Here is a 19,616-nt window from a genome sequence, read left to right on the forward strand (position 1 = left end):
GAAAGTGTTAATTTATTACCATTATAATGGACATTTTGTACTTAAACATACCTCGGTTTATTCTTCCTCTAGTTGAGCCAATTTTGGGGGGGTGGGGGGCTTCAGTCCTATACAGTCAGGTTTTTGGCCAACTATGATACACACAATAACGACTGGGGATAGGGTGTCCGTGCTACACGGGCATGTTTTGTCTTCACGGCAAATCTGACCAGAATGCCGTAGACATGCCGATTTATACGGTTCAAGCTACTGCTTTACAGTAGAAAAAAATGCTTTTACATTTTCCAGCTCTTTCAAAGCTTCGAAACGTTTTCTATGGATATCCAACTACCAGAAACAAGAGAAAAAATTCCGTGTCATATGCACCTTTAAAAAAGGTCTTGTATGATATATTTTGCAACTGTCGGCGGATTTTCGATACTTACGGTCAATGGGTCTTAATGCCCCAACAAAAAATGCTCTTACAAAACATTTATTATGGAGTTATAATCTTAGCAACTATCTTTGCTCTCCGTTTGTGACACTTTCTCATTTATGTTTTTCTTTAAGGTCAAATGTGAAGATTATCTTCGTGAGCATGAGAAAAATTTAGAAATTAGAAAATTAGAAATTAGAAATTTTACAAATTAGACTAGCAAATTTAGACTAGCAAATTAGTTAAGAGGATTTTACGTAAGCAAGCAGGCTTTAGTAACAAACATAACTTTATAGCACGAAACTCGCAAACATTCTTCAAAGCTCTACGTTAATCAGGCTTCACATAGAATCACAATGTCAGGAAAAACTGCAGAGGTATGTGACCTACTAATATTAATCGGGAATTCCGAAAATTCTGCTGTTACAGAATTAAAAGATTCAGAAAAATAGATGAAGACTGGTAGGCAATAACAACATGGCTTCGCCGTTTCTTGGGAAAAGCTTAAGAAAAATTGATAGTAGAACGAATTATGGATTAAAACGGATTTTTGACATGCAACATGCAAACACTCCTGAAACTCTGCGAGCACTACAGGGAACAAATCGAGAACAAATAGGATATCGAATATCAACAAAACTGGCCGAAGATTTGTGAGTACTGCGTTATGCGAAAAAATGAGGAAGTAAAAGTATCTAGCATCTCGTGATTGGAATAAATCGTAAATCGCGAGGGAGTTAATAGCCTTTGCTTTAAATCAGTTGGGTAAACCCAACAATAGCTATGGCATGAACCATTTTTAATCCCAAAATTATTTTTTCTATCTTAGAGACACAAATCTCGCATAATATATAGTGGAAAACGTCCAATTATTAGGAGCTTGCCTTTTGTTCTTTAAAGGGATCCCGCTTTATGAAAATATCGCACATCATTTCCTCTCCTTTCAAACAAATGAGGTAAAAGATATTGAGGGTGACTCTTAAACTTCAGAAGTGGGGTAGATGAAGGTGGGAGGGCGGGGGGACGGGGAGAGATGGTAGAAGTGTCCATGTTCGTGTCCAGAGAAAAAAACAAAATATAACCGAACTGCCATAGCTCAGTCAGAGCGGCTGCGGTCGTGGTTAGCTTACCATGGTGATCTCCAGTAATCGCAGTAAAGCAAGCGTCAGAAATTACATCGTCCGCCCTTATTTATCCTTACATTTTAATTCCTCCAACTCTCTATCTAAAAGCGGCGCGTCCAAGTTTGAAAGAGTTTGGGCTATTTTGTCAAAAATGCAACGCGAACTGTTGAATAGCTGTCACGACCCATTGAAAGGCCTTTAAAAAGGTCTGGTATGATTTCTTTACAAATCAAAATATACATCATATTAAAGGACTTTGTAGTTTAATTCCTTAAAGTTTCTTTCTTGGCCCGCCATAGGCAGGACGTCCAGCTTGAAAAGAGCTTGAAAAGGCTAAAAAATGACAAAAAATGTGATGCGATCCGTTAAACGGCTGTCACGCAAGAGGTCATGTATTTGATACATTAATATTCCTGGCCAAACTACGTTATTGCGGGCTTATCGAGAACGCGGTTAGAGGAAACATCTGAGGAAGATTTTCTATCACGGTGATTAAATCCTAACCAGTTCTAAGGTATACTCATCGGCGAGCTACTATTAGTATATAAAAGAAAAAAGAGAAATATATTTTCCTTCTGAGATACCCTAGATAGTTCCCTTACTCTCACGACTTGTTTCTTGGATGTAGTTTTGGATTTCTAGACCATCTGACCTTGGTTAGATTTGGTACTCATTTTCGACAAAAAGGATACTTCTCATTATGATTACTTCAACTGTTATTTTATTATACTTTGGATCAAATACAAAGCTATCAGAGCCTCAGCTTCTGAAAGTTATCCGGCTCTTCTGAGGGGTACCAAACTTTCTAAACGAACTTAATTTAAGATATAATAACAATAATAATATAATAATATACGTCAATTGAAGCTCCCCCTTAGGGGCTTTTCAGCCTCAATGTAGACTAACTAAGAGCTTAAAAATCCCCTCTGGCAGGAGGCAGACCAGTGGCCTATTTACAGAGCACAGTCGAGGAGTTGAACTAGGGGAAACCAAGAACAAATCCAGTGAGTGGCAGGGTGGAGGACTTGAACCCGGGACACCGGATTACAAGTCCAGCACCCTAACCACTCCTCCTATACACAGATCTAGCTAGACTGTAGAAAAAGACTACGATGGTGACTCAGATCTCAGAGGCTTCAATACCACTTTCATTGTTATTGCGAGGCTGAACATGAATATTTCTTGGCAAAACGATACTCCCATCAGTTTCATTCACTTGCGAGGCTCGTTTTATGATCGTTCCTTCATCTATGGTTGGGATGACGCTATTGATCCTTCTTTTGAAGTGAGATCTGATCTGCAAGGATAAGTTGAAATCAAAACGATTACAAGAGTTTTAAAACTGATCTTACTCTGAATTGGATCGATACAACCATCAAAGTTAATTTCTTATTTCAAAGTCGAAGCTTAGCCAGAAAGAAATCTGAACAAAGGTACAAATAGAGCTTAGAACAACACTGAATAACATACCTCTGAGTTTCTTACGCAGTGAAGGAGAAATATTAAAAGCCCTGTTAAATCATAAAGTGGGATATCAAATTAACGCCTGTAGTATAACTTTTTTTATTGCCTCTGTAGACTCAGAGAGCTTTCATCCACGCCCTCCACCCCCAGTTCCCTCAATATGCAATTTTATGGACAGCAAAATGTCCAACTTACTGGTATTAATCACAAGTTCTCTATTTTGTCAGGTTGCTTTGACTAAGTTTACCACCTAGTAAACTACTAGGGTAGACGTAGCAGAAGTTATTGCCTTTACGGAGTACTAAATTAAATATCTTAAAATCAATATTATAAGATCAATAATATAACGTCAATTTCATAAGATGAAGAAAACCGTCATCATTGTAGGTTCACGATCGTGAGATTAGTTTTATTAAGGGTTTTTTTTTCTATTCTGAAAATTGAATTTCACTTTTTCTTGTCATTGTAAAGAGCGATCGGTATTTTTATAGACAAAATCAGAATCTTGATGATCTGTGTCTCAGTTGTTTTTTTTTCTCTTACGTTAACGTTCTTTTCTTAAGAACGATATAGATGTTAAAAGCCCAGTAGCCGTGTGGGATCTATTTTCCGAGCATGTGGTAATGGGATATAACTTTCGCTTTAAAAGATAGGTGAGTATCTGAAAGGCCTGGGAACTTGTGTTCTATTATGAGTAGAGATACACTCTGACTACTGACTTCAACTTTGGTGAGATCAATTAAAACAGAAGTACCCCAGGTAGCTACCTCGTGTTGAACGGAATTCATTTTGTAAAAGCTGTGTTTAGTTTACCTGAGTGGAGTTGAAAAGTGTGAGAATGTAGGCGACCGCTTTGTGTAAGGGTAACAGAAGACCAAATAGCCACGTAATCCCCAGCAAAGGAATCATCACCAAGCATGCCCTGACACCAAGCCTATAAAATCATGAATAAAAAAGAGAAGAAGAAGATAGATAGCTCTGATTTTTGTTCTAAGTAGGCATTACTCGTACAAGGAAGCAAAAGAAAAAGGCGAATGGCTTAGCGTGAGTATCTTCCTCTATCTGGCTCCGCTGAAATACTCACCTTATTTGTTCGCTGTGTTTGTCTTTCGCATGCTACATGATTGTCATTTCCTTGATAACTCGCCCCAGTAGCATCGCATTTAACTGAAAAAAATATATATACACTTACCAAACTAAATCAAAAACAACATGATTTCGAGGTAAAGCAAAGTTTGCACTTGAGCTAAGTAGTCCAAGTGGCCTCAGTAGATGGACGTCAAAAGTTTGACAATTCCCCCTCTTTAGCATTCCGCTAATTTTCTCAGGTTTACCTGAAAATTCGTTTGTACGCATTTGTGTAACTCGGTGGAGGGGAAGAAAAGCATTGTATACGCAAAATGTCTCGCCTAACAAGGCAAAACAATCAACCGATAAAGTTTCGAACCAGGGCCCGTTTCTCGAAGGTCCCGGTAACTTAACGGACCCGTAAAGCTGTTATGTTTTCTTTCAAAATGAAGATTTCAAAAGTTTTGAAAATGATGCAATAAAACTATCAACTAAAGAAACAAAAAGGACTTGTTTTGGGTGCCAGAACCTTCTTCCCTATCCTTTGAATTTTGATTTTACAACATGGCTTCGGGCCCGTTAAGTTACCGGGACTTTCGAGAAACGGGTCCCCGACTTCTTAACCTGCCGTCCAGCGCGATAACCGCTTACTGCATCTTCCAACAGTGAGATCTCCCAAAGGAAATATATACTTTATATTTCGCGGAATACTATTGAACATAGTGAATGAGGTTGGAGGTAAGTGCTAAGAAAGAAAAAATGGTCACGATACTAACGATAACTGAAGAAAAAATATGAAAGCGAAACAAACCTTAGGAATTCAACTTACCAACTCAATCAGCACAACGAAAACAACAAATATCCATATCATCCCGTTAGCAGATAAAAACCAGCAGCTGAAGTAAATTAGGTATCGGAAACTTTGATAAATTATCAATCAGTGATTTATTTTGCGTACATGCACGTTCACAGTATCCTCTATGCCCGGTTTGCTTACAAGTAACGATGACAAGAGACATAACAAAATAAAATAAAACAAAACAAACGAAAAGGCAGAAAACGAGGATTCATGACAAAGAACTCATGGAACGGGAGAAAAAAGTCCTTCACTTCTCACCACTTTTCACTGACATAGCTTGTAATCCCCTGTTCGCTTCCTGCTGCAATGCCCAGCGATATGGAAACGACGAGAGCGGGTAGACCTGTGGATTTGAAATTCGAAGTGATTACAATGTCAAACTACAAGGCTGTGACGATGATGATGGTAGTGATGAAGGTGATGATGATGGTAATGGTAGTTATATATGTTCTGTTTTTCTTTTAAACGATTGTCGATGAGAGTATGACAAGTTTTAAATTCATTACCCCATGAAAATCCATGTGACACCTTCATCTTGTCGTTGACGTTGAAAACTTTTACAACGAACATGTATAGATAAATTCCTTCGACAAGCATCCAGCAGAAAGCGGCCATCAGGAGATACTGCACTAAAGCTGCTACTGTAACACAGGTAGACTGCACAGGATAGAAAAAGTGGCATGGACTGAATAAGTTAAGAGCAGGTTACTGTCATAAAGATTAACACAAAGAGACGCTACTTTTTTCATGTAACATCTCACCTTGTTCTCAACAGGACCAATTCCAGTTAGAAAGATAATTTGACCTGCACCAAGTGAAGTGACTAGACTCACTCGGATCTGAGATAAAGGTCCCCTCATGTCTCTAATCAAAATTAAACGAATGATTTGTAAGAGGAATCCTCAGTTCCATCCTCATTTTATACAAAGCCAGGTTATACCTTGGGAAACAAAAGATAATTCGACTTGGCTCATATCACTTTACACGTCTAAGCTGATAACAGTTCCGGTTGGATCTAAAATATCGGCTTGCTTTACAATGCTTGCGTGAAATTATGTCAGATACTTACGTAAGAACAGCATAACTGATGATTGTTAAAGTGATTACAACTAAAGAAAAGGGCAAGCCCACGAATGTAAGAATTTCCAGCGCCTTTTCGTCAGTCTTGAAAATGAATGCAAAAAACAGAGATTTGGAAATGCTAACAGAAAAAGGTGACATACCTTACACCCGGTTTAACACCGACGCGGGAAAAAGCGCCACGACGATACATGGTGCCTCCGGAAATCAATGTATGTATATTCCGCAATATCCCTACCTTAGTTAAACTGATACCGCTTGTTCCACTGTCAAACTGCATAAGAACTGCGAGTGAGTCCGATGATTGCAGCTGCACTCGGTGTAAGTTTCGTTCCTAGATTTTAGGAGACACCCTTGCCCTGACCATCTAGAGAGCATACAGAAAGCATTTAGAAAAACAGTCCTAAAATTCTCCCCCTCCACCCCCCCCCCCAAAAAAAAACAAAGCAAAACAAAACAACTGACTGCTCTATCGACCACTTCTTATACGGAAGCCTGGGAAAGAGGAGAAGGAGTAAGAAGCGAGCATACTATATGATGCGCCACTGACAAAAGCCTTACATGTATAAAAGAAAAGTCCTAGAGAAATTTGATAATTGGAGTGAACGATGTCGTTAATTAATTAAAAGTTGCTTACCTGTTCTCGAAAGTATCCCAAAACATGCAGCTTCTGTCCAAAGTTGCAGGCTAAAACCGTGAAATTACCATTAGTTTTAAGTAATTCAGCGTCTTGCGGGCTAATATGGAGGTGAGAGTGCTCTCGCCGCAATTTTTCAGACTCCTCCCCCATTTGTGATACATTTGAAGAGTTTCTTCCCGATATTTCTAGTCTAGTTTGCCTCTCTTTGAGAAGCGCCTTAAAAGGAGAGAGAGCCTTTAAGTCGTAAAAATCTAATGCTAAGAACTTAATATAAAATAAAGTCCACAATAACAGTCACAGCCAAAACGACAACAAAAGTCAACCAAAACAAGACTAAAAAGCGAAAACAATAGTACATATAAATACAAACAACGAACGAAAATGCAGACACAGAAAAGGATGGTACAGGAGAGATGCGTTAAGAGAGATTAATTGGCAAAGTTTATTCATATTATCCAAATATACCAACGATGCTTAAACTCTTTTAAATAGTTACAAACATGGGTGCAACTCTCTCTTGATTAATTACTACTTACCTTCAGGTTTTTAAATTTCAACGTGATATTCTTCCTGAGTTTGGTGTTACTTGGCCATATCGTTGCAGACAAGATAAATGTGTTGATGTTCCTAACCATGATTTCCAATAATTTTGCAAAATGTTTAGATAAAAAAGCTATTGTATGCACTTATTTAATCAAAAGTCTTGACAACTCTGTCGAACTTTGTTCTTTATGATCCAAAGTCGACAAAGCGGAATTCCTAGTGTGCCTTTTTTAATATGCATTCATTTATTTTTCTACGTATATCATTCAGATGTCAAAAGTCACTCGAAAGACCAACTAATAACAAGAATAGCAAAACAAGACAAATAAAAGTAGAAGCAAAAAGAAAAAGGATGAAAGTTATTAAAGACAAAAAAAAAATTGATAAAAAGTTATTAAAAGAAAATCAAAACAAAAGCGAAACAGAAATTCAAACTGGGATCGAGGACATTGCTCTAAACTTCCCTCGTGTAGCTTATCTGCACGCCAAAAGAGAACTATACAAACTTGAAGATACTATATATATAGAACTAAGTTTTAGCAAACCCTCTTTCGTTGAACGAGACAGAGTTGGCTTGGTTTGGCAGGAATATTTTATGGAGATCTTTGTAAATGACGCCAAGTGCTACTGATCCTAAGACGCAATAATGGAGACAATTTTAATACTACCGGTCTAAGGACGAAAAGAAGGAGTAGAGTAGACAGACATTTATATTTATAGTAAACACTGGTATCAACGGGGGTCCTGTTACCCAGCCATCCCACCCCAGGGGAGGACATCCACCACACAGTAATTTCGTGCGTGGGAAATTAACCTCTCCTGCCCTTAACCCTGCAGGAGACGGGACCTCCATTTATTCGTCCCTATCCGAGAAGACTAGAATATCTAATCATTTCTTGATGTTGTAGAAAGATAGCATACTCTTCTCAATTATTTTAAGACCCTGAGTGTTGGTCCGGCCGGAGCTCGAATTCTCGACCTCCCGCACAACAGTCCAGCGCTCTATCCATTGAGCTAACCGGGAGGCGGTTAGCTCAATGGAGGAGGAGAATCAATCACGGTCTTAAGACGTTACAAGCTTAGTGGCTAATTTAAATGGTATGCCTTACGTTTGAATAGGAATAAAATATTTCGACCTACGGACAAATAAACAAATGAATATAAACAAACAGCCAAATTAAAATCTTAGCCATCCAGTTTGAATTTTCCTTCGTACATGAAACACAACCTCCCTGTGACCAGTAGCACTCATAATCAAAACTATAACAAAATCTTCGAACCGAATTGGTTATCACTAGGATGATTTGAGCACTTATAGGACAGTGTACGCTTCATGCTTGTAATTGGACAATGTAATAGGAAGGTTAAAGGGATATTATCAAAGTAGACAGGACGTGTTATGTGCGCTCGCTATTGCCGCGCTTTTCGCCGAGTTAACTGTCGTTGTTGCTATTTTTGTTTGTTTGTTTTTTATGAAAATATATTACTCATGTTTAGCTTCTTTCTTCCATTTGTCATAGCTTTATTAATTGACAACAGGACTTCGTGTCGTCCCTGTCCGAACTTGTTTGATTCAAGACCAAGTTGAACTCCACTCGGTCCTCTTACCATTATCAATCGCCAAAAAATTTGGATGATACAACAAAAAATGTTACCAAAAGGACGTAAAGACAGCAGAGTGACAATAACTCTCAAAAAAGAAACAACAACTTTGAGTTTAAATTTACAAGATATGTTTCGACATTCTCATGTCATCTTCAGTTGCAAATGAGCATTTAACTGTTGTACATTTGAATTTATATTAAGGTACGTTACAAACTACGTGTCAGGGCTTACGTTACATTTGAATGTTAAAAACGCGAAAAATGTAAATAGCGCGCGCTAGACTAGATCAAAAAATAAATATATAAAATAATGATAAAAAAAAATTAAAAGACCAAAGAACAACATAATTAAAAGGAAAGAGACAATTCTAGATGTTTCAATTGCTGATTAAGGATAGGTTTTTCCCACTTAATATGCAATGCCTCTTTGATCTTAATTTGGTATTTTGAAGCGGCAGAATCTAAGATCGTGAAACATTCAGTATCGCAAGAGTCAAGACATGTCCTTGATGATTGCAGGTGCTTGTAAATATGCGAAGTTTTGTCCGACAAGAGGTGCTTACGAACTCGTGTACAAATTTGGCGAGTGGTCTCAACAATATAACTGACATTACAGCCAGCGCATGAAATTTATAAACGACACGCGAACGTAGACCTAGCGGTACTGAATCTTTCACACTGAACATGTTTCTGAGTTTAAACGTACTGAAGACTAACTTAACATCTAAATCAGCTCTACAATAACGTTTGAGTAGTTGTCTTAACTTAGTCTGAGCGATGTTCGAAAACCGACCAACATAGGGAAGAAGGTTTACCGGAGTTAGAAGAGGCGTTCTGCCCAGCAGGAGAAGGATTATTTTTCTTCGCTAGATACCTGTAAATGATCTTGTCTATGACCCAGGATGGAAAACAATTTTTCCGTAGCAAGAAAATAAGTTTCTTGACATCCAGATGAAAACCAACCCAGGAATTATTGATCTTATATACCCTGTCAATCAACGTTCTGATTAAACCTAATTTTTAAATCAAAGGGGCGAAGCTGAAATAAATAGTAAGAAGACCAGTAAACGTCTTCTTGCGATATACACTAGTGACAATGGATGTATGATTGTTGTCTAACAATATGTCTAGAAACGATAATTGCTTATCAATTTCCTTTTTCATTGTGAAACGAATGCTAGGATGCCTGGCGTTGATATAATCAAAGAACACGAGCGCGTCCTCCTCGCTATTGAACAAACAAAAGGTGTCATCAACATAGCGTCCGTACAACAGAACTTCAGAAAATGAATAGTTATCTGGCCAGTTTTTTTCATGATGTCCCATAAAGAGGTTTGCAAGTACTGGAGCAAGTGGGGACCCCATGGCAACCCCATCTAATTGATCCTAAAACACACCCTTAAACATGAAACCAGTCTCAGCTGTTGCGAAGGTAAAAAGCGTTTTTGGGTCAGCGGCGTTTATCTTAAGACCAGGGTTACCTTGATAAATGTATCTGATCGCCAGATCAATGCATTCATCAAGAGATATACTAGTGAACAAACTCTCAACATCGAAAGATACCATGAACTTCCCTGAGGTTGAGAACTGGTTGATTTCATGTACAAAAGAAAACGTGTCGCGGACGTTGTATTCACGCGGGAGATGTGGCTCTAGAAGATTACAAAGGAACTTAGATAAATTGTAATTGTAGGTACCTATTGAAGATACTATGGGTCGAAAAGGAGGTGTTTCATTAGGCTGCCGAGCCTTGTGCATTTTAGGTAGTCCATAAAACCTGGCTGGTTGAGAACCAGTTCGATAGATTCTCTCATAGGTATCTTTGTCCAAGTGGCCCTTATTTTTAAGCGCTCTTAAAAAACGTTGTAATTTACCCTCCCTTTGTAATGTAGGATCGTTATCATCAACCTTAAACTTAGAAGTGTCCTGACAATGGAAAAAATACCCTCTTCGTGGGCTTTCCTGTCCATGACAACTAAGCCATTTCCTTTGTCAGGCTTCAGTATTACAATGTCCTTGTTCTTCCTCAAATCCTTTAGTATCCTACATTTCTTTAAGTCCGCTGCAGAAGGTTGGTGTGAAGAAACGTACGAATGGGCAAGATGAGAAAGGTCTGCGACCAGTTTTCCCTTTAGCTTCCTGTCGAGTAGATTTCTGACCATGGTGCGATTAATCAGCTCAAAACAAGAGAAGACATCCGTTTTGCTAATGGTAGGAGGAGAGATAGAATGTGAAGGACCATATTTAAGTATTTCCAATTGTTCGGACGTGAGATTGTGCGACGAAAGATTGGTGACTGTCTCCGTTGAAGCAAACGGTAGAACCACGTTTCGCGTTAAACTTTTAAGTTTCTTCTCGTGAGTGGCGATAACACGTTTCACAGCCTTCTTGACATTATATTTAATAGTTCCATGGAGGATGTATCCATCGATGTTGCTGACAATGCCATTGATATGCACCGCTAATCTGTCTCTTACTATGGTTAACTTACAAAGTTAACCAGTTGACCCGATGTTAACCAGAGTTGACCCGATGTTAACCAGAGTTGACCCGATGAAGGGTTGATGTGGACAAAGCTTGCAACCAAAGTCAACAGTTTAAAGCAAGTATTGTCCAAGCAGATTTTTCTCAAATATTCCACGAAAAATTGCGTGAAATCCGCATTAGAAATCAAGAAAACTCCCAAATCAGCTTTCTTAAGATTTACTCACCTGCATGTTCACTGCAAATGTAAATCTCAGGTGTGGTTTGATTAAGATGGTGTTGTGAGTAATTCCCGATGATCTCCTCCAAATTAGTAACGGAGAGAAGAGCACGTTCCATCTTTTCTTGATCTATTTTAACTCCAGAAAGTTTTATCACCACTTTTAGGATAGTGTCCACAAGTTTCTTGTTTGGAAACTGAGAAGGCTAAACATTAAAAATTTCGAGCAGGAATAAGACGGTGATTAACGTATATCATCTGGTAGCCTTACTCTTGAAGGAGTAAATAAATTACTGGGTTGCAAAATTTATACAAAAGCTCTGTAAAGAGTAATAGGAACACTAGTAAACATTAGGCGCTAAAATTTCAAAATAACCACAAAAACAGAGGTTCAATAATGATAACAGAAAAAGGTTACATACCCTACACCCAGTTTAACACCAACGCAGGAAAAAGCGCCACGCCGATGCATTATGCCTTCTAAAATCAATGTATGTATATTTCGCAATCTAGATATCCCTACATTAAGTAAAACTGTTAGCGCTCGTTCCACTGTCAAACTGCATAAGAACTGCGAAGTGAGTCAGATGATTGCAGCTGCACTCGGTGTAAGTTTCGTTCCTAGATTTTAGGAGACACCCTTGCCCTGACCAACTAGAGGACATGCAGGAAGCATGTAGAAAAAAATTCATACAATAATTAACAAAAAAATAATGATAAAAAACAAAACAAGTGACAGATCTATTGACCAATTCCCATACGGAAGCCTGGGAAGGAGTAAGAAGTGAGCATCCTGTGCGGTGCACCACTGACGGAGGCCTTACATGTCATTAGCTAATTCAAAGTTGTTTACCTGTCTTCGGAAGTATTCCAAAACATGCAGCTTCTGTCCAATGTTGCAGGCTGAAACCATGAAATTATCATTAGTGTTACGTAAGTCAGCGTCTTGCTGGCTAATAATTAAGGAGGTAAGAGTGCTCTTGCCGCGATTTTTCAGAGCCCTCCCCCATTTGTGACACATCTGAAGAGTTGCTTCACAATATTTCTAGTCTGGTTCAAAAGAATTAAGGCCTTGTGTTCATAAAAGAAAGAAAAATAGCGCTAAAAACTTAGGATAAAATAAAGTCAACAATGACAACAACGACTACAACAAAAAAAAACAACAAAAAATAACCATAAACAAAAAAAAAAACGGAAAAAATAGTTACACAAATATAAAGGACGGAAAAACAGATCGAAACAAGAATGGTACAGGAGAGATGCATTAGAAAGGATTACGTGTAATTAGAAAACTTAATTCATATTATCCAGATATACCAACGCTGTTTCAACTCTTTTAAATGGTTACAAACATGGATGAAACTCTCTCTTGATTAATTGCAACTTACCTTCAGGTTTTTAAATTTCAACGTAATATTCTTCTAGGGTAAGTTCTCCCTTGGCCATACCATTGCAGATAAGATAAATGTGTTGATGTTCCTAAACACGATTCCCGGTAATTCATAATGGAAGGGAGAGATGAAAGAAATGTTTTGTATACTGTTTAGATAAAAAAAGCTCTTGTATGCACTTACTTAATTGAACGTCTTAACAACTCTGTCGAAATTTGTTCTTCACGATCCAAAGTCGACAAAGCGGAATTTCTTCTTACCCTTCTAGTCCTTTTTTTTTTTTCTATCATGCATTCATTTACTTTTCTATGTATATTGTTCAGATGTCGAAAGTCACTCGAAAGACTAACAGAGAACAAGAAAAACAAAACAAGACAATTAAAGTAGAAGAAAAAAAAGGATAAAATTTGTTAAAGACAAAAATAAAAATTAATAAAAAGTTATTAAAAAAAATTAAAACAAAAGCGAAACAGACATTCAAACTGGGATCGAGGACATTGCTCTAAACTTGCCTCATGTAGCTTATCTAAACACCAAAATACTATATATAGAACTAAGTTTAAGCAAACCCTTTTTCATCGACGTGGGCAGGGTTAGCTTGGTTTAGTAGGAATATTTTATGGAGATCTTTGTAAATGACGCCAAGTGCTACTGATCCTAAGATGTAATAATGGACACCGTTTTAATATTACGGGATAATGATGAAAGAATGAGAAGCAATCATAATTTAAAGACCTTGCAAGCTTATTGCTTAATTTAAATGCTATGCCCCACATTTGAAAAGGAATAAAATATATTCCCACCAACGGACAAATACACAAATAAATAAATAAAAAAAAAAAACACATAAAAATGTCACCCATCCAGTTTGAATTTTCTTCCGTACATGAAACCCAACCCACTTCTGACCAATAAGACTGATAATCAAAACTATAACAAAATTCTCGAACCTGATTGGTTATCACTAGCCCGATTTGAGCACTAATGGGACAGTGTACGCTTTACGCTTGTAATTGGACAATGTTATAGGAAGGCTAAAGGGATATTGTAAAAGTGGACAGAACGTGTTGAAAGAATGACAAATGTATAACTCTCCAACCGTTATCCAAGCCTGCAGTGGGAAGGCTGAGGAAGTTTTCTCCTTTATCATCCCCAAGTTGGAAATCACTCTCATTTTCGTTAAAAATCTTCTTGACCAAAATATCTAATTGAAAAAAGACTTATTTTAAGTGCAGGCCAAAATAAATAAGGATGCTTTCGTATTAGTCAGAAGTTGCCGTTTTCAAAATATTTAGGCCTAGAAGGGCTGAAAACTATTACTTAGAGGAAGTCAATGTAAGCTGTTTGGAATGATCATCAGTCAAAGGAGCGTTCTCAATTTGAATTTCGGATAAAGTGTAGGTGATCATCGCAACGGATTCGAAGTTTTTTTCATTTTTTATTATCTTTTATTACTTTTTAATACATTGTTACGAAATTCTACACAATTGAAAGACTTCTTTGAGACAATTGGTGCGCGATAGGAATTCGATGGCATGAACAACCTTTAAGGGAGCTTTGATACCTGTCGCCAACAGGACTCGATGAAGGGTTGATGGTGACAAAGCTTGCACCCAAAATCAATAGTTTAAAGCAAGTATTACCCTAGCAAATCTTCCACGAAAAATGCACGATTACTTATCCTGAACTTTGTATTAGAAATCAAGAAAACTCCCAAATCAGCTTTTTTTAAAGATTTATTCACCTGCATGTTCACAACGAATGTAAATCTTAGGTGCAGTTTCATTAAGATGATGTTGTGAATATTTCCCGATGAACTCCTCCAAATCAGTAACCGAGAGAAGAGTACGTTCAATCTTTTCTTGATTTGCTTCATATCCAAAGGAGTTTACCACTTCTTTTAGGATGGTGTCGACAAGTTTCTTGCTTGGAAACTGAGAAGGTTAAAAATAAAAAATTCGAGCAGGAATAAGGCGGTTAACACATATCATCTTGTCGTCGTCGTCGTTGGCTCCCCTTCTGTATAGAAGATCGGTGTCCATTTCACATCATTGACTGATGGTGAGTTCTGTAATGGCTGTAAAGGCCAATACAAGCCTTGAATTGTCTATCACATTCTGGACAACACAGGCCTGGTCGTAATTCTGTGCGTGGCTGTTCTTGTCTTTCTTTCTTCCTTTCCCTCTTCAGCCTTATGCCTTCTGAACGCCTTTCCTCAAACTTTTCCACTCCATCTCTTATTGCTTTCCTCCAAATAGTTCTGTTCATAGCCAGATTTTCCCATTCTTTAGTGTCACTAGCGCACTGGTTAATCAATCGCTGGGAAGATCCCTTCCAAAGATAGTGATTTCTTCGCATCCACTACAAAAACAATACCCACGTTTCTCTTCAGGGGTGCAGTACAGTGGAATAAATCCTGAGACGCTTGAAAAGGCAGCACCAGTTTGAAGAGACAGTGCATGATATGACTTGTTTTTGGTGAGATAAAGTAAAACCTTGCAGTCATCTGTAAACGCAAAGGCATCCACATCTTTGATGGCATGAACTGAATTTTCATAATCAAAATGTTCACTTTGGCTAATTTTTTTTAACACAGTTACCTCGAAGTTATGATAGGTCCCAACCGCGAGCCAGTTCTGATCCAGAGATATCTTTACTTCCCTCGCGTTGTTAAGACCGGGAATCTCATTTGGTGACCGAGTGAGAAAGTAAGGGTTCAGTGGAACTAACTTGTGGAAGTACGAAAAGTCCCTCACCTGACTAAAGTAAAAAAATCTCCATGTATAAGTTCCCGAGTAGATAAAGATGATGCATGGCATAAGCTACAGCAACACCACAAAGTGGCATTACTTTACTTTTACCAAGAGAGGGTCTTTCATTGAACGCGATGCCACCAGGTAAGTGATAAATGAAGAAAAGTGGATTCAGCTGAGTACTTCCAGAAAATACCTCCTCTAGTGCAGATCTTCCACTTTCCAAATTCCACACCTGATAGGGAAAAATGTCAGGGTAGAGATAAATAATGCGCTGACGCACAAGTGAAAGAGCTGTATCTGGTAACCGCTGCTCCAACATAGAAGAACATAGTAAACAGTGACTGGGCATTTTCGTTGGATAAACACGAGACAGGAAAATACCACGCAATTCAGCATTGTGACTAACTTTCGAACACTCCTCCGCGAATTCTACAATAACGTTGAAACTACTGCTTTCCCATTCAAAAAATCCTTTTAACCCCTCATCAACGTAACGGGTAAGACGGTCAATCCACAGCTGTATAAGCTCACGCATGCAGACAAGCTCATCACTCTTGATCTGTTTCAGCTCAAGCGTTGCCCATAAACAGAATAGGCTTTTCGCACATGACTGACTATGTGATTGTTTCCAAAAGTTATCACCTTCCACTACAATATAGCGACCTTGTAAAGCAAGAGAACCCCATTTGAAAAACCTGTCTCTACCTGTAAACTGGGGAAACTCCTTCAAACGTCCTAGATCCAGAGTAAACCACTTATCCAACCTTCCAAAAAAAGAAACTTGCTGTCTAATGAAAATTCCACATGTTGAATAACATTTTCTGGTTCTTTAACCTCGACAGGGCCTTGAATTTTATCTAGCGTGCCCGCATCAAACAAGAAAATGGACTGCCCTTTTGCTCCAGCCATCCACACCTTATCCGGAGACAAAGCAAAACAGCTTATGCCAAGGGGAATTTCATGCACAGGATTTCTGAGACAATTGTACTCCATCCAAGATGTTGAGACACCACAAGGAAAAATGATATCTTTGAAAGCTTTTCAGGTCATCTGCAGGCAAGAGTTTAGAAGCTTAGGGCATTCGGAAAGAACGTGGGCATTCATTTCTAGAACAGTGCACATTTCTTGAAGAAATTATCTATGGAAATAAATAGTCTCATTTTCTGCCCCTATCTTAACATCCTAGATAAGGGAGTAAATACCATTTCGTCTGCATTGTATTCTCGCTTGAATAAATTTAAAGCTGGTCAAGCAACTGTAAGCTGTTTCTTGTGAAACCTTGTCGGAAAAACTTAACAAATAGCGGACCCCTAAGCGCAAAATGTCATCAAGTACATGGGTTTCAATAGAAATACTTCCATCCGATTGTTCATCTAGAAATTCAGAGAGACAAGAAATGATAAGGTCTCTGAAATACTCACCCGCTTTAATCCTATCAACGAATCGTTTTCGAGAGGCTTTTTCCTTGTCAGTTAACCACGCTGGAATCAAATTGTGAAAAAAGGTGAACGTCTGATCAGGAGTGCAAAACAATAGAAATATTGAGAGAGCATCAATTACTTCCTGTTCGACGAGACTGGAATTTTCTCTTTGAAGTATAAACGAAATAAACGAAATAGGAAGCGGAGATGGAGCAGCTATGGTACATCCAAACAATTTCCTGTACAAGTCCGCTCCTACTTTGTCATAAATTCTCCTGAAATTCTGCAGAAAAAAACTCTCCATGTCTCTGGGGATTAGTTCATCAAGCTGACTAATCTTACCTGAATTCCCTTCATCCTTGAGAGCTTTCTTAACATAGAAGGCGTACAAAAACAATCCGCTGCATTTCTTTGCTACATCATCCACCGAGTACGGCAGACGTGTGAAATTGACGGTTTTCTCTAAATATAGCTTTATGTCTTGTTCGTGCTGTTGATAGAACTTAACGTGTTCGCTATTTCCGGCACAAATTTTTATACAGGGATTGTACCTTTTTAATCTGAATTGAACACAATCCTCAGGGCGACTGGTGATAAAGAAAACAAGCCATTGTGGAAGCATGGGAAAACGGTGCATTATAAGATCGAGAACATCTTCCCTAGACTCGTAATCTGTCTCATCTAGTGCATCAATGACGATTAACTTTCTGGTGTCAGAAGAGGTGCATTGAGCCAGTAGCTCTTGTAATAATTTGGTAAACAATTCGTGAACACCTAGAGCAGAATTACCTAAAGACTTTGTGATGCCAACTTCCCCTTCCACAAGACTATTGTACTGCTCATTACATTTGCAAAGTTGGCATGTGATAGTCCCAAGTAGATACCTGGGATTGTCTCTTGTCGCATCGTTGTGGCGGCAAAAATAGGCCGCTGCTCAGTTTCCTGCTTTTCTTGTTTGGCGTGCCAAGGCACCAGCCACGACACTCTTGCTGACCCCAGTATCTCCAAGCCAAACATACGCTCTGGAGTCTCCAGGATCCCCGAACCATATGTGGAAATCCTCGAAAAACCACCTTCTTGTATCTGGATCATAACGTCTAGCATACTCGTTGATTTCTGCTTCCCAACTGGAAATCTCTGAAACATCAAAAAGAAAAATATGCTCGAGGTAGTGTTACACGTGTTGAACGACGATTATTTCTCACGACGGCGGCATTGTTCCCTTTCGACCTTCGAAACGCGTTTTTCCAGCTCTTTCAGATGGCCTACAGCATTCTGAAGCGCAGTCTGCAATTGCTCTCTTTCTTCCTCTTTTTCAAATGCTAGCTTATCAACATCGTTCTTCAGACCAATGAGCTCCTGCTGAACAGCCTTTACCAGATCAGGGTCAACAGTAGCGTTCATACACAGTATGGTTCCTGCAAGACAAGAACCCACACTCAAAACTAAACTTACCATCATGCACACATGCCTTAATAAGCCCTCCATTTTCTAGAATTTTCACTCCAACACGGTCTGCAGTGGCTGATGTTTCCCTCCTAACTGTGGGCTTTACCTATGAGATCTATTCTTATATTATATCTAATGAAGCATGAAATGAATGCCTTTGATAGTAACCTTTAGGTTGTCTGTTAGAAAAACTTCCATAAAAACAACGGTGTGAACAAGTTGGAAAATAACACAGGCAATCTAAACAATTGGCTCGCCCTCCACTGTTTTCAAAATTTACATTTACATTTGGAGTGTTGGATTTAACGGAGGGAGGAAAAATCGGTTAAACTTGAGAAAAAGACTTGTAGAAAGGAATGGAACTCACAACAAACTCAACCCAAAAACGACGCCAGGTTAGGGATTTCAACCCAGGCCGCGGTAGTGGGACCGGCACTCGTATTAACACTGCACCATCCCTGCTTTCCAAAATTATGGTTCAACTGCATTAACTGTTCTGAAATTTTATTGGACACCTATAACCTCATCAGAGTTGGAAGAATGATTCTTATAATTAGCTCCCAATTTCAGTTTTGTAATTTTACGGATATTCTTAATTTTGAAGTAAAAGAGTATAAATTGTACACATAGGCCTCGCTTTCATGCAACACGTTAGTCAAGGTATTGAGTGCCATTTCCCAAAGTGGTGATTTTTGGCGTAGCTTATCATGATTTCTCGCTTAAGATTACTGTCAACATCTGGTGAAAATTGTCTTAATTCGTAAGTAAGGGGGCGTAGGTCAGTTTAATTTGCCTGATAGGAAAAGAAAGGTTGAACGATGACTTTCGATTGTACTCTTTATCATTTCCTTTTCTCTCCCAGTCTTCTAATTCTTCAAAAAGGGCATCCTCGTCAGCTTTTGGCAGGCCTAAGGCTTTCGACAACAGTTTCATCTCAATAAAACTCTGCTGAAGGCCTATAAGGTTCCACTTACTGAACTCACAGTGTGCCCATGCATTCCTAGCTTGTTTAACGTCACCAGCAGCAGACTGAACAGCAACAGAAAACACGGGAACTTTACCAAGTAGTGTGAGCACAGCTGATGCATCACACTGCTC

At 38.6% G+C, this 19,616-nt stretch overlaps 1 protein-coding gene and 2 pseudogenes across 3 annotated transcripts in view; all 3 read right to left on the reverse strand.

The window, feature by feature from the left end:
* Nucleotides 1-3,807: 3,807 nt before the first annotated feature.
* On the reverse strand, nucleotides 3,808-14,835 carry LOC148735029 (adhesion G protein-coupled receptor L4-like; annotated as a pseudogene). Its single transcript, XR_015998592.1, has 13 exons — nucleotides 14,637-14,835; nucleotides 13,992-14,096; nucleotides 13,462-13,549; nucleotides 12,890-12,980; nucleotides 12,355-12,404; nucleotides 12,038-12,155; nucleotides 6,000-6,106; nucleotides 5,692-5,794; nucleotides 5,437-5,587; nucleotides 5,189-5,273; nucleotides 4,901-4,967; nucleotides 4,088-4,170; nucleotides 3,808-3,937 (listed from the first exon to the last, which is right to left on the reverse strand). The product of XR_015998592.1 is annotated as an adhesion G protein-coupled receptor L4-like (transcript).
* On the reverse strand, nucleotides 6,152-7,755 carry LOC148735030 (adhesion G protein-coupled receptor L4-like). The gene is made up of 3 exons (XM_088753148.1): nucleotides 7,187-7,755; nucleotides 6,648-6,697; nucleotides 6,152-6,377 (listed from the first exon to the last, which is right to left on the reverse strand). The coding sequence occupies exons 1-3, from the start codon at nucleotides 7,283-7,285 to the stop codon at nucleotides 6,254-6,256; spliced, it is 273 nt and encodes a 90-aa protein (XP_088609274.1). The 5' UTR covers nucleotides 7,286-7,755; the 3' UTR covers nucleotides 6,152-6,253.
* LOC111332605 (uncharacterized) overlaps nucleotides 14,541-19,616 on the reverse strand; it is a 15,588-nt pseudogene continuing 10,512 nt past the window's right edge. Inside the window, exons 2-3 of the transcript XR_015998669.1 lie at nucleotides 19,493-19,616; nucleotides 14,541-18,487 (exon numbers count right to left, since the gene is read on the reverse strand). The exon at nucleotides 19,493-19,616 is cut by the window's right edge and continues 359 nt beyond it. The product of XR_015998669.1 is annotated as an uncharacterized LOC111332605 (transcript). The remainder of the gene's footprint in view (nucleotides 18,488-19,492) is intronic.

Source organism: Stylophora pistillata, chromosome 3 (assembly GCF_964205215.1).
Source record: "Stylophora pistillata chromosome 3, jaStyPist1.2, whole genome shotgun sequence".
NCBI classification, from domain to species: Eukaryota; Metazoa; Cnidaria; class Anthozoa; order Scleractinia; family Pocilloporidae; genus Stylophora; species Stylophora pistillata.